At 49.7% G+C, this 14,929-nt stretch overlaps 2 protein-coding genes across 5 annotated transcripts in view; one reads left to right on the top strand and one right to left on the bottom strand.

The window, feature by feature from the left end:
- Gse1 (Gse1 coiled-coil protein) overlaps window positions 1-3,486 on the top strand; it is a 337,518-nt gene extending 334,032 nt beyond the window's left edge. For all 4 annotated transcript variants that reach the window (XM_059263914.1, XM_059263915.1, XM_059263913.1 and 1 more), the window contains 2 exons: window positions 1,499-1,602; window positions 2,060-3,486. In XM_059263914.1, the coding sequence (XP_059119897.1) occupies window positions 1,499-1,602; window positions 2,060-2,194 (239 nt within the window). In that variant the 3' untranslated portion in view covers window positions 2,195-3,486. The remainder of the gene's footprint in view (window positions 1-1,498; window positions 1,603-2,059) is intronic.
- A 1,577-nt stretch (window positions 3,487-5,063) lies between these two features.
- On the bottom strand, window positions 5,064-14,662 carry Gins2 (GINS complex subunit 2). Its single transcript, XM_059263911.1, has 5 exons — window positions 14,469-14,662; window positions 14,268-14,382; window positions 9,740-9,839; window positions 5,866-5,992; window positions 5,064-5,559 (listed from the first exon to the last, which is right to left on the bottom strand). Exons 1-5 carry the CDS (start codon window positions 14,556-14,558, stop codon window positions 5,434-5,436), a joined length of 558 nt encoding a protein of 185 aa, XP_059119894.1. The 5' UTR covers window positions 14,559-14,662; the 3' UTR covers window positions 5,064-5,433.
- Between the last annotated feature and the right edge of the window lie 267 nt (window positions 14,663-14,929).

Raw genomic sequence — 14,929 nt, 5'->3', positions numbered from 1 at the left:
TGCTGTCCCGGAAACCAGCCTGAGTCACATACCCCAGCACACCCATATATCCCCCGCTCTGCTGCCTTCACACAGTCGGGGTGGGAGCGCGGGTGGGGGCAGCACCTCTCTCGTGCTCATGTATACTACTCCCTTGCCCGTATCCCCAGTATCCAGAGACTCCAATGCACTGTCTTTGGGGCCACACTGCCTTTGGCCTAACCTAGCTGCTACCTTAGCTTTATTGTTTTGGCACATGACTGAGCTGTAAATATTGCATCTGCTACTACACCCCCTTGGAAGGTGTTTTTGAAGCAAATGCCAACTGACACACAGGCAGCCTGAGGCCCTCCCCAAGTGGCTGCCTTTTCCTCCTGCCCTGCATTTTGGGATTGTTGGGTCTGCTGTGCACTGCCCCTGCACCTGTTTCTGTTCTAAGGCATGCAGAAACAGGACCCAGTAGCATCGCAGATGGTTTTGAATTGGAGTAGAGAGAGAAATGCTCCCATCCGGGGTGTGGGGACTGTAGGTCTTTTGAAGGCCACTGGGACACTTCCCTGTGCCGTCCTTGTCATTCTGGGCATACGTCTGCATCTGGCAGGAGTATCCCTGTGGTACTTGGCTTGTTCTAAGCTCTGTGAATCTCAGGAGCTTGTTAACTGACTCCCTGACAATAACCCTGTTAGGGTGTTCACTCCGTCCCTGGGACGGGAGAACTGGCCCTCAAACTCAGCAGTTCAGTCTCCATGGCAACACAAGCATGGCTCTCTTTGGGGCTTGAGCTTTGCCGAGTGCTTGTGTCAGCACTTGACAGGAGTCTCAGCTGTGCTCAGCACCGACAGCCTGACCCAGGTAACAGACATATCTGCCACTGTTACTGCATCGCCCGGGACCTGGCTGGTGGGGCTCTTGTCTCGGTTGTGAACTTGAGACAACCTAAGCTTTTCCTCTGCCAGGTTTAGTTTCCCCTCTTGAGATGACTTTTTCATACTTTGATTGCTCCGTCATTGATGACCATTTTGTTGTTCCAGCTTTGTAAAGTCAGTCTGTTGTGGTCATTTGTCATTGACAGAAGCACTCTGTATAGTAGAGTGTCTTGGTAAAGCAGAGATTCGCTAATTACTCTGGCCCTTTTCTAACTAACAGCATAAACTGTCACCACCATCATCACCAACAACTTGGTTTAAAAAACACACCTGAGCAGGGCGGTGGTGGTGCTCACCTTTAATCCCAGCACTCGGGAGGCAGAGCCAGGCGGATCTCTGTGAGTTCGAGGCCAGCCTGATCTACAGAAGATCAAGATCCAGAACAGGCACCAAAACTACAGAGAAACCCTGTCTCGAAAACCAAAAAAAAAAAAAAAAAAATTTGAAGGCCATTAATCCACTTAGTTTCCCCCACTGCACTGAGGTGGAGGCATCTTGATCGTCAGTTGGTGCAGCTACGAACACACTGCACAGTTGAAGACGCGCAGCCTCATACAAAGATGACAACACATGGCCACCTCTTGTCTTTTCAGAGCAAAACCTGGAGCGGCAGGTGTTACAGACGCAGTGCCGGCGGCTGGAGGCGCAGAACTACAGCCTCAGCCTGACTGCGGAACAGCTCTCTCACAGCATGGCGGTGAGTCAGGCGCCCCCAGAGAAGTCTGCTCTTCAGAATTCAGAACTTAATGCCAGGCATGGTAGCACATGCTTTAATCCCAGGAGGCAGGCAGATCTGCGAGTGTGAAGCCAGTCTGGGCCACATAGTGAGATCCTGTTTTAGAAATAAAAAGATTTTGCAGGGCGGTGGTGCACGCCTTCAATCCCAGCACTTGGGAGGCAGAGGCAGGTGGATCAGAGTTTAAGGCCAGCCTAGGCCACACACACACACACACACACACACACACACAAAGTTCTTGTGGCATTAAGGTATCCCTCTACCTCCACACAGGGGGGACATGTGCAGGGCTGGTCAGACCTGGGATTCAGAGTTTGGTCCTTTAGGAGTACATGTTACTGGAAGAACATTCTAGCAGTCTCCAGGTCACTCACTGGTGTACGTACCAGTGGTGTTCTAATGCTCGTCTTCTCCACAGGAGCTTCGGAGTCAGAAACAGAAGATGGTCTCGGAGCGGGAGCGGCTCCAGGCGGAGCTGGACCACTTCCGGAAGTGCCTTGCCTTGCCCACCATGCACTGGCCTAGGGGCTACTTTAAGGGATATCCGAGGTGACGGTTTCCCTTGCACTAGGCTGAACCTATAGCATAGAAATATTATCTATTTTATTACCTTGAATATTTAATATTTTTCACTGGGAGGTTTGAAGCTCACAAATTGAGAACGTGCCATGCATGAAGCGAAGAATTCCAGGCTCCAGAAAGGACGTCCGTCACCTTGACTCCAGTGTAATCGAGTCACCTGTCTCAGCTAAGACTCAGTTTCTCTTTCTGATTGGCGGTGTTACTCCTCCTTCCCCCACGTTCTCTTTCTCCTACCCTGATGCCCACCATGCATGTGGCTGAAGGAGAGCCAGCTGGTAGTTTCTGGTGTTGCTGTGCCACAAGAGCCCAGCTCGCTCTTGCTGCGGCCCTGGGAGCTAGCCTCTTCCTCCCAGGAGTAAGACTAACTTGCGCTGAGAAGGCTGGGCGTGTACAGCAAAGGGCTCAGATCAGTCACCCTCCTGCGCCAGCGTCCTAGGAGCACGCGAGCTAGTCAAGGCTTCTCCCTGGAACAGCTCTTGGGAAAAGAGGCAAACCCACACCCGAAGGTACCTTGTTTTCCTTGGGGAAGATGAGTGGAGCTGTCCACAGATAGCCCACCCACTGGATTGCTACCGCTGTGTGTGGCGTTTTCATACAAACATACGTTTTGAGAGAAAAGTCAAAGGTGCTTCAGCCTTGTACTGTGTATATATTAAAAAAAAAAACAACAAAGTTTTGTATGTTTTTATTACTTTAATTATTGTTATAAAAAGCCTGCCATTTTTAATATGTGGTTTGGGGAATTTTGTTTGTTTTTCCTGTTTGGGGGTTTCCTTTGTTTTTTTTTTCGGTTTTGTTTTTTTCTGGTTAAAGAAAAAAAAAAACAACCTGCTTTTAGTGTTTGTGCTGCTGCTGGTCAGGACATTAAAATGCTAAAGTTTTAGAAAGTAGAAGAGCTCACCTGTGCGGCATCCCATACAGCAGGGCTGAGGGGCACCCGGGGCTGGTCAGCTGTTGAGATCATGAGTGACCCACATGCAATAGGAACTTGAGGTTAAAGCCGTGGGAGCTGAGCTCCTGTGACAGGCACAGCTGTGGCAGAGAGCTCCGTACTGAGCAATCTCCTTTTCCAGTTTCAACTCCTCAGGCAGGGTTGACCCACTAACTTGAAAGAGAACCTCTTCCTGTCAGCTTGTGGCTGTCACTCCATGATAAGAGGCTGAGCCTACCCTTGGCTACCAGGCTCAATGGCTGTACAGAGCAGCTTGCTGGCAGGCCCTCCCCACCAGCCACCCCCACCTACCCACCCCCCCAGTTTGCTCTGTCCCCCTGCCGAGAATCTTGGAGTTACTAGCAAACTCAGAAAGCACCAGTCAGCAGTCAAAAAGGACCTCCCTTGGCATGGGAGCAACAGGAGAGGCGGTCCCGAGGCCTCTGCCCTGCAACCAGTCGGGGATGATCTACAGGTGAGCAGAGGCTGCATGCCCTGGGACAAAGTGTTACCCAAGTTCCCAATTAAATGCTGCTTGCGCTCACACCTTAGTGTTCCTATCCCAGGCTAAACTCCACACTGATGACTGGAAGCTTTTGCTAATCTGCTTTCTTGGTAATGGCTTTGGGAAAAGTAGACCCCATAACTTAAGACTGCACACACAGCCCCTCCCATTATCTCACAGGACTTCCCCTGGCTGAGTATGTGACCCAACGCAAGAGATAACTTCCCAGGTCGGCCTGGGGCACAAGCTGAGCCACTGACCTGGTAATGCCTATGTCCCTTCCAAACGCCCTTGCCTACCTGTGAAGCCCTGAATATTCCCGTGCTCACAAGTAAAGTGACAATCAGAACCAGGTACAAGCCAGTAAAGTGGCAGGCAAGTGCCATTCCTACCACACACATGTTCTCCCATCCCACATAGTCTGAGACACTGATGTATGTAGCTGAAAACGTAGCATACCCTTCCAGGTACCACACATAGTCCCCGGAGGTCTCTTCAACCTTTCCCCACTACAGATCTGCTCCAGGATGGACTGTAAAATTAGTATGTACATGAGAATCCCAGACCTTGACTGTGCCTTCCCCCTTGGCCTCCAAGGGGTAGTTGCCCTGTGTCCTGACTGGGAATTCACCAAGCTTGTGATGGACAGTCCAGTGTTAGATCCCATGGCTCCATGTTTGATCAGATCTTTTAAAAAAAAAATTTTTGCACATCATTAGAGCCAAACTGATATGACTAAGATAGAACGGTCAGCACTTCAGTGCATGGTATCTTAAGGACCTCCAACTAGTACCATGACACCAGATTGTACTGCTGGGGTACCCAGAGGGCTACAAGGAGCCCTGCCCTAACTGGGGAAATCAGCCATGCTCACAGCACTGCCAGATCTCAGTTAAACTGGACTGCAAACTAGACGCCTCCTCACCTCACCTCACCTCACCCCACCCCACCCCACCCCACCCCACCCCGACGTCCAGGACCCAGCATGGAGATGGCCCGCACAGCAGGCCCGCACCTCCGAGGTGTGCATTAGCCACTTAGCAGCAGTCTGTACTCTCTCAAGTACTCAAGCTTTGACTTCACTACTTGCCGTAGCCTGTCCCCACTGTCTGATCCAGTGCTTAACCCTAGAGGCTGCCTTGACCTGAGGAGGCATCTCACTGGTTCTGTACTTGTGTGTGTCCTGCGCCTCGCTGCTCGCTCGGGCAGTGGACCCAGGCAGGAGGGAGGACGGTGCCTCGGTCACTCTGGGGGCAGTTTAGATGCTGTGAAATTAAACCCGTTCTAAGTGTACTTGTTTGAATTAACTGTATTGTAATATTATTTGTTGAATGTAGTAATTAGGTATTTATGAATATATTGCTGTAATTTCTGACAACATCCCAAAAAATAAAATCTTCTAAATCACGTTAAGAGGAAAATCTTTTTATATCAGCACCACCACCCCCGCCCCCCAATTCTCAACTACATACAGCTTTCACAGGTCCAACTTGAAGACACTGAACTAAACTGGCCTGAACAGTTGCTGTGCATGGCATGCAGAGAAGTCCGTGCTCCTTAGAGAAGTCATTCCTCATAAGAGGAGAGCCAGTGGCTTCGACACTCGATGGAAGTTGAACTCGCTGAGTTCTGACAGAAGTGAGTAGCAAATGCACGGCTTCCACCAGTGTTCACACCCCCTCTCCACCGTCACATGCTTCCAGAGCTGAGTGCCCATTAAGTCCAGAGCTTGACAGCAGCAGACAGCCACGGTCTGCATACCACAGGCCTGTGGCTAGAAGTCCTGGGACTGGGTGCTCTCGGAGGGCTGGAGGTTTGTGCGGAGTTTGTACATGTGATTAAGTGCCTGGGTGAGGAAGGCCCCACTCGTGTTGATCTCCATCAGGGTTAAGTTATCCAGCTGAAACCAGAAGCAAATGGGCAGAGGAAATTCTGACCTTAAAGCCAAACTCAACTGAACAGAAGCTTATACACTAATGAGTTGTTTGTTCCTGGGTGCTGAGGGCGAAGCCCAGTGCCCTGGCACACCAGGCAAGCTCTACCCAGAGCCATGCCCCAGGTCCCCATGAGCTACTATTCAAAACACAACTTCAAATCCCTGCTTACATGGCTGAGCAGGCAGGATGCCCTGACAGCTCCCTGGAAGCATTCACACTGACTGGCAGTGCCCACTGGCACAGGGTGGGGACAGGAGGGCCGTGTGTACCTTAGCATGTGCCTCCTGCTGCCGAACAAAGCTGTCAGCAGACACCCGGAGCTTGGCCATGCGTGTGTCCCAGAGATCTTTGATGAGTGTCCGGATGGTGTCTGCTTTGGGGATGTTGTCAGAAGCACTGAAGATACACAGACAGAGGCACTTGGTAAGCTAAGGCAGAAGTGGCCACCGCTTCAGAACCATAGCTTGGGGGCAGGCCAAACAGCTCCACAATTAGTGCGGCCACTCTTCCTGAGGATTCCAGTTCCATTGCGGACATCCATCAGGCAGCTCACAACTGCTTATAAACCCTAGGCCCCCAAACTCCTGCGGCAGACACAGACCCATCCAAACGTGCACACAAACAAATCTTTAAAGATAAAGCTTGATGAGCCCCGGGTGCTAGCACATGGCTGTAACCTTAGCATTCAGAAGGTTGAGGCAGGAGAACTCCAAGTTCAAGACTGAGATACACAGCTAGAACCTGTTTAAAGAGGGAAGGGAAAAAAGCCTTGCACAGACTTGGTAGAGTACTGGGCTCTGTTCTTCCCTCGGTGGTTGGCATGTGGCAGGTAAGCTTGGTACCCAGTGTTTTCATTCATGCTCACTGTCCATGGTCAGTGGCTACACAGAATGACAGATCTAACAAAGTGAAGAAATACTGAAAGTCAGGAGTGGTGACTATACTCCCAGCACTTGGGAAGCTGAGACAGGAGGATACCTGGACATGGAGTATGGTGTGAGACTCCATAGCAACAACACAGGCTAGAGGTGGCTCAGTAATTAGCACACACAGTGCTCTTGCAGGGGGACACAATTTGGTTCCTAGCATGCATGCCAGGTGGGGCAAAATGACCTCTAACCCCAGCTCCAAGGTAATCCCATACCTCTGGCCTCTCAGGGCACCCACATGCACTCACAAGCACATACCGACACACAGACACAATAAAAATAAATCTTCAAAACAATAACACTTTGGAGGGGGCTAGAGATGGTTCAGCAGTTAAGAGCACATACTCTTGCAAAGGACCCAATCAGTTCCCAGAAACCTCCATGGGGTGATCTATAATCCCCTGTAATTCCAGCTGTAAGAGCTCCAATACCCTCTTCTTGTCTCCTTGGACACATACATGCATATACCCTCGCAAAGACATACACATGTAGTTAAAAACAAACGTATGTCTTTAAAAGAATAGTGGCCGGGTGGTGGTGGCGCACGCCTTTAATCCCAGCACTCGGGAGGCAGAGCCAGGCGGATCTCTCTGAGTTCGAGGCCAGCCTGGACTACCAAGTGAGTCCCAGGAAAGGCGCAAAGCTACACAGAGAAACCCTGTCTCGAAAAACCAAAAAAAAAAAAAAAAAAAGAATAGTGGAAAATTGTGCTGATGGGATACTCCCTTTAGGGTAACAACATCCTGTGCTGTGTAACCATCTCATGGCTGGCTAGTTCAGCAGATCCCTGTTTTTACAGTGACGTAGGCTCACTACCCAGCACCACCAGGGAAGAAGAGGGCAAGCTTTGTGCTAAGCCCTTTAAGTGCATCTCTAGCCTCACAAAAGGCTGAGAGACAGGACTGCCGCTGTGGGGAGCACAGGTTACAAAACTCACAGAGCAGAGGAAAGTCTCAAAGCAGCCGGTGTCCACAGAGAGTTTAAGGTCAGCAGTTGTAACAACTTTCCTTTACGACATACTTGAAGCCAGCCTTTGAAGAAGGAAGTTCACACAAGACAGAGGCAGACGGACTCATGTAGCCATCACTAGGTGCTCTCCCTGTGCCAGTCAGCTCAGGAGAGGCAGGCAGGTTTGCAGTACAGAGTGTATGAACTGAATTATGAACACAAGCGTTCAGATCTTACGCTCTGAACAGAAGAAGAGGACAAAGAACTCCAGATCCTTATCAAGTGAACTAGAGAACAAAGTAAAACTGGGTTCCTGGACCATCGGGACGGCCCAGCAGGTAAAGGTATCTGGCTAAACCTGACAATCTGAATCCAATCTCTGGAACCCACAGGATAGAAGGAGAGAACCAATTCCTGAAAGTGTCCTCTGAATGTATCCACAAAAGGAATGTCCTTTTAAATTTCTATTTATATTATATTTTATTTAGTTTTGTGGGGGGTTTTGTTGTTTTTTTTTCCCTAGCCTGGGTTTCTCTATGTAGCCCTGGCTGGCCTTGAACTCAGAAATCTGACTGCCTCTGACTCTGAGATGTGCACCACTACCATCCAGCTAAAAAAATTTTAATTTGGTTCCTTTAAATAAATTACACAGTAAGGTTTTGTTTTTTGTTGTTGTTTTAAAAGACTCAATCTTACTGTATAGCTCTGGGTGGCCTGGAACTCCTAAAGTAGACCAAACTGGAACTCAGATTCATCTGTCTCTACCCTCCATCCCCACCCAGTGATGGAATTAAGAGTGTGCTACCACACCCACCCGGACAACAATAAGGTTCTTGGTAGAGTGCATAATACACAGAACACCAAGAAACAGTCCTCTATACTGGTAGCACCAGCCTGGTTCCTAGTCATGCATCCAGATTCTCTCCTTTCCTAGACTACCGGTCTCTCTCAGACCCCTGAAGACACCACACCTCCCTTGGCCTCCCCATCACCACAGAATCTGTGTCTCCACGGCCCATTGTGTACTCCCCCAGCCCCCATACCCTCAAGCATACGGAACCACAGTACCTTCCTGCTCCTCCTACACTGCTGCCCTCTCCCTGCTCCTCAGGATGGTCTGCTGCTCTGCTCAAGCTGGCGTTCCTTAAATGCCTTCTCTGGCCCCCCCAGGCCTTGTTATGCCCCAAGGACTCCCAAAGGCACTGATGGTGCAGCAGTTTCATGACCAGTTCACAGGGTCACATTGTTTCCCTACCCAAATAGGAACTCAGGCCCATGTGACCACGTTCAGAACAGTAAGGATATTGTAGGAAGGAATGAGTGAGCCTCAGCCTCCCATCCCTCCTGAGTTCACCTTTAGACAAAGCAGTAACACACATCTTTACTGTCCAGCTGCTCTAAGAGGACCGCACAGTTCTGCTCTCGAACCAGCCGAGAGGTACAGTCTAGCTGGATGCTCATTAAGTTACGTTTGAGCATCTACCGATTTCAGTCAACAAACCTGTCTGAGGCCTGTGTGGGGACAGTCCCTGCCCATCTAGTACAGGCTACATAATGGCACAGCCAGACAGAAGACTACAAAACTGTACTGTAGCAAATGCCAGGGCAGAGCTCTACAGACACTACTAGGCCAGGAGGAGCTGGGGCAGGAGGACCACTAAAGCCCGGAGCTCAGGACCAGTTTAAGCAATCTAGCACGACCCCATAGTGAACAAACAAAACCTGGTCTGCAGATCCCACCCCAGGGATCATAAACCTACAGACAGAGCAAAGGAGGGCTGTGAAAGAAGGGGGCGGGGACACCTGCCAGCTGGGACTGCTCTGAGCACCTGACCTGAGACTGAAGCTAGAAGCTGCAGACAGGGCAGCACCACGCGACCTGGCCACCACATGAGGAATGATCCAGAAGACAGAGAGCTGGGGCAGATGTGGGTGCACAAACCCAGAGCCTGCCAGGGCACATCTCCATAGCTCAAGACCAAGGCCCACATGAGGGCCTTGGCCACTCGTGTGACAGACACAGGGAACCCAGATCCATACACTTTCACTCAGCTGGACTAATGTGCAGTTCCAGAAAAGACTGTTGCTGGAGTGACTGTGGCTACATTGCAATCCAGTGACAAGTGACAGGCCTAGAATGTACAGAATCCAAGGTGGGGAGAGAAGGAACAGGAGAGAACAGAGAGATAGCCTAGTCCCCCTGCAGGGAGACACCTCCTCCAGGTCACCTATATGAGGGCATGCACTGCCTCGTGGGCTGACTCACTGATTCAGCAAGAGCTTGGTGATCTCCATGTAGTGCGGGCTGGGCACTGGGGTGAATGTCTCCTCCTTCCGCTCCTGATCTCGCAACTGTTCCAATTTCTCTGAAACATAGAGGTTAGTGCGTTTCACCATCACCATAACAAAGAGAAAACACATTTTTTTTTAAAGATTTATTTATTTATTATGTATACAGCATGTATGACTGCAGGCCAGAAGAGGGCACTAGATCTCATTAAAGGTGGTTGTGAGCCACCATGTGGTTGCTGGGAATTGAACTCAGAACCTCTGGAAGAGCAGTCACTGCTCTTAACCTCTGAGCCATCTCTCCAGCCCTTGTTTTGTTTTTCAAGACAGGGTTTCTCTGTGTAGCCCTGGCTGTCCTGACACTTGCTCTGTAGACCAGACTGGCCTTGAACTCAGAGATCCATCTGCTTCTGCCTCCAGAGTGCTGGGATTAAAGGCATGTGCCACTCCTCCCAGCTGAGAAAACGTTTTTTGTTTTGAAATTTGTATTTATATATATATATATATATATATATATATATATATATATATATATATATATATATGAGTGTTCTGTCTGCATGTATGCCTGCAGGCCAGAAGAGGGCATCAGGTCCCATTATAGATGGTTATGAGCCACCATGTGGCTGCTGGGAATTGAACTCAGGACCTCTGGAAGAGCAGCCAGTACTCTTAATCACTGAGCCATCTCTCCAGCCCCAAGAAAACATTTTTAATCTTACACTCTGACCAGGCACTGGTATTGCCTACATGGCCAGTAAGCACGTACAGTGCATAAAAACAATGTGAGGTATTCATTCATATCTTAGACTAGATGTCTTGCAAGCACCTCTCAGGAAGGATGCTGCGTCTGATGTCACCACTACCCCTGAACCTTCTTCTGACCTAACTTCCCTCTATTAGTGCCTGTAGCCAATTCCCTGTGACCTCTCAGTGCTGGGGTCCAGAGCTCAGTGGGTGAGTCCTTTCCACACCCTAGGCTCAAACTCCAGCCATCTCATCCTGCCCAAGTGGAGACCCAGCACACCTGGAGTACTTCTCCAACTCCTGCCTCTATGTCCCACTGTTCACATGACTTGCACCTGGACAGCGATCCAGCATCCCCAAGATGGCAGGCTTAGACCACACCCTGGGCCCCCTCACTGCCCTGTGCTCTGCCAACCTCTGCCAATCAACAGTGATTCCATCTAAGAAGAGCTGAGCCTCCAGCCACAGCTGGGCATGCCTTAGCACCATCTCTTCTTTTTCCTCCTCCACACAGACCTTCAGGATAGCCTGCTACCACTCCCTAGAAAGCACTCAGGCCAGCTGCAAGCAGCCTCAGCCCACCTCCATGAAAGCAGTGACTCGATTCTTCCTGCACACTTCATGCATGCCAGGCAGGCAGTCCACCACTGAACTGAACCCCTGCACGGGATTATTTTACTTTCTACCCTTGAATCATATAACAAAACACATCTGTTCAATGTCTTCACCAATCAGGAAGACTGGCAATGCCAACCCTCTGGCCAGGATGTGGGACAATGTGATCTCATCTACATTACTCTGGAATTCTAATGTTTCAACACTCAGCAGGACTAGCTGGCAGCTTCTTAAAACTTAAGCATCATCTGTCCTGTGGCCCAAGTCCCCAACAGGCGGTATCTATTTGCCCGAGAAAAATAACTCAACAACATGGAAGATGGAGGCAGGAGGATTAGCAGTTTAAGCCCATTCTTTTTTTTTTAAAGATTTATTTATTTATTATGTATACAGCATGTATGACCAGAAGAGGGCACCAGATCTCATTACAGATGGTTGTGAGCCACCATGTGGTTGCTGGGAATTGAACTCAGGTCCTCTGGAAGAGCAGTCAGTGCTCTTAACCTCTGAGCCATCTCTCCAGCCCTTAAGCCCATTCTTAACTACATAGCAAGTATGGAGCAGAACTGACTCCTTAACAAGCTGTCCTCTGCTCACGTGTGTGCCATGGCACATGTGCAGACACACAGACACAATGATGATTTTTTTTTATATTTTATTTATTTTTTTAATTACCCTCATGATATTAATTACATTTGTGGTATTCCACAATGATGATTTTTAAAACTAGGAAACAGGGGGCTGGAGAGATGGCTCAGCAATTCAGAGTACTTGCTACTCCTACAGAGGACCTGGGTTTTGATCCCAGCACTCATGCAGCAGCTCACAACCCCAGCTCCAGGGGATCAGATATATTCTTTTGGTCTCTAAAGGCACTGTATGCATGTGATGCACATGACCCATACATATAAAAAAAAATGTTTATAAATGGCAAGTAACCCAAATACCTGCAGAATGGGTGAGCAGAGGCATAGAGTACTCACAGAGGGAGCACCTAGGCAGGAGAACAAGGTGATGACCCATGTGGTCAGAAGGTCAACTGCAAACCACACATCCACCAGAGAAGCCAGAGCAGCGTAGCACACGACATCATTCTATGGACATGAAGTCCCAGAGCAGACAGGCCTCCTGCATGGGCTCCCGGCACCAGCACCATCTAACTGCTCCTCACCTGGACCACAAAAGCACAGACTCTGCACGTCTGTCTAACCTTGGGCCTGGGCCAGCTGAAACTAGTAATGGATCTCTAACGGATTCAGGCCTAGAGGGTGCCCCTTGAGGCACAGGAACTGGGGTCCCCAGTTTCAGGACTATCAGTCATCCACTCCTTTACACAGGTTAAGTTCAAGCACCTCTCTCTAACTAGCCTGGTTTAAATAGCCTGCCCGTTTGCTTCCCTTTGCCATGATGAACACCATGACTAAAAACAAACTGGGGATGAAAAGGTTTATTTGGCTTACTTATCAAAGTCCACCATCGGGGGGAAGTCAGGGTAGGGACTCAATAGGAACTACAAGGGAACACTGTTTATTGGCTGGCTCAGTTTGCTTGCTTATACAGGCTAGGACTATTGGCCTAGGGGTGGGACCGCCCACAGTGGGCTGGACCCTCCTACATCCAACAAGAAATTGCCCAACAGACATGCCCACAGGCCAATCTAATGGAGGTGATGTCTCAAGTGAGGGTGCTTGTTCCCAAGTGTGTCTGTCAAGTTGATAACAAAACGAACCATGACTAAGCCTTTTCTTCTAGGTCTTCTCAGGTGACTCCAGCCAAGCTCACTGGGGATCTTCAAACTCTATATACCTCTCTCCCACCAATTAATAAAAGGAGGAAAGACTGCAAAGGCTCATGGTTGACTTCTTTTCCCTAACATCTTCACAGGCATCTTTAATCTACCACACACTTCTGACTCCAACTGTACAAAGGGTTTTTAACAAAGAGTTGTGCAACCATCAATTCAATTTCAGATATCCATTCCCCAAAAAAATACATAACCCCTCCATCCCCTCCCAAGCCCCCATTACCTAAGCAGTCACTATTCTGTGCCTGTGGTTCTGCCTAGTTCTGACTGTTCACATAAACAGAATCATACAATCTCCAAGTCTTTTGTGCTTGGCTTCTTTATTCAACATGCGATTTTCCAGGTTCATCCATCCTGTAGCATGGATCAGAAGCCCATTCCTTTACATGGCTAGATAATATCCCATTGTAGGGTGACTGTCCTAATTTGCTTTTCTGTTGCCATGATAAATACCATTGCCCAAGTTGGGGAGGAAGGAGTTTATTTGGCCTGATCACAGTCCATCACTGTGACGGACAGGAACAGAGACAGGAACCACGGAGGAAGGCTGCTGACTGCCTTGCCTGTCTTCTTATACAACTCAACACCACCTGCCCAAGGTTGACAACACCCATGGTGGGCTGGGCCCTGCCATATCAATCATTAACCAAGGAAACACCCCACAGACATGCTCACAGGCCGTAGGATGGAGGTAATTTCTCAGTTGAGGTTCCTTCTTCCCAGGTGACCTGAGTTTGTATCAGTTTGACAAAACTAACCACACAGTGACACAGTCTTTGGAACAGAATTTCCCAGCATGCTGACTAATACTTAATTAAAACAAAACTTGTCAGATCTCTGTGAGTTCGAGGCCAGCCCGGTCTACAGAATGAGTTCTAGGACAGCAGGGCTACACAGTGAAACTCTGTCTCGAAACAAAACAAAACAAAACAAAAAAACTAAGAAAAAATTTTAAATGCTTGTTTAAAAGTTGAATCTCTACTCCATTTTTAAATTAAAATGTATTATTATTGTGTGCAGTCGAGTGCATAGGCAAGTCAGAGGACAACGGCGGGACTCCTCCTGTTCTCTCCTCCCACGATGGATTTTAGGGATCGAACTCAGGTTCTTAGGCTTTGCTTGTAAGTGCCCTTACCCATTGAGCCATCTCGCCGGGCCCACATCTTTGATTTTAAGGCTAGTTAAATATCTAAAATCCAAATAGGAACTAGAAGCATCACAAACACTACACACCAACGAGCCACTGGAAGAGCTACTGATGTCGGCAGTCCGGGAGCCAGGAACCGAGGAAGGAGGCAGATCAGGGACAAGCCCACCCACCGGGCCCGGGAATGCTCACCCACATCCATCCACTCTGGAGGTAGCAGACGGCACTTCTGTCTCTGTTTCAGGTTAATGGCCAGCCACAGGGGCACTTCCACGGGTAAGCCGGGGTTGAAGGGCCCCAGGTCCCCCTGCAAGGACAACGCAGACCCCAGGTGGAAAGGAGCGGTGACCTGTCCGTGACCCCACGGCCGCAGCCCCGTCCCGCCCGCCTCACCCCGATCAGGTAGATCTTGTCCAGACTGAAGTTCGGGATGATGGTCACCAGTTCCTTCTCGGCCAAAAACTCCACCTCGGCTGCGTCCATGATGAAGAGTACGCGCTACAGGTCCGTTCCCACCCCTCCGCGTCTCAGACGCCCCGCCTGGGCCGCGGCTTTCCCGCCACCGCGCGGGGCCCGCCCCCCGACCGGAAGACGGCCTGCGGCGACCTATAGAGACGTTGCAATCTTAGCAGCCTCGGGAGGAATCCGCAGCTGGTACGAGCCCGTGGATTGGTCGGTCAGAGCGAGGCTGCACTCAAGCCCTGCCCAGAATTATAATATGGCCACGCCCCTCTACGGATTACTCATACCCTTTCCTGTCCGCGGGCTCCATGCTTAATCCTGGCTCAGCGGTCTCGTGAGTTACAACTACTCCCCTGCTAGCCCGCCCCTGCTGTGTCTTTATCCTCTCCAGG

This window comes from Peromyscus eremicus, chromosome 5, assembly GCF_949786415.1.
Source record: "Peromyscus eremicus chromosome 5, PerEre_H2_v1, whole genome shotgun sequence".
Classification (NCBI taxonomy): domain Eukaryota; kingdom Metazoa; phylum Chordata; class Mammalia; order Rodentia; family Cricetidae; genus Peromyscus; species Peromyscus eremicus.
This window is presented reverse-complemented; position numbering and strand designations above follow the sequence as displayed.

Excerpts from the sequence above, each read along its gene's own strand:
- Gins2 (XM_059263911.1), bottom strand. The coding sequence starts at position 14,558 with ATGGACGCAGCCGAGGTGGAGTTTTTGGCCGAGAAGGAACTGGTGACC. Across the intron at positions 5,993-9,739 it reads ACCAAGCTCTTGCTGAATCA|TGCTTCTGACAACATCCCCA; the intron begins GTGAGTCAGCCC and ends GTGTATCTTCAG. Across the intron at positions 5,560-5,865 it reads AGCAGGAGGCACATGCTAAG|CTGGATAACTTAACCCTGAT; the intron begins GTACACACGGCC and ends TTCTGGTTTCAG.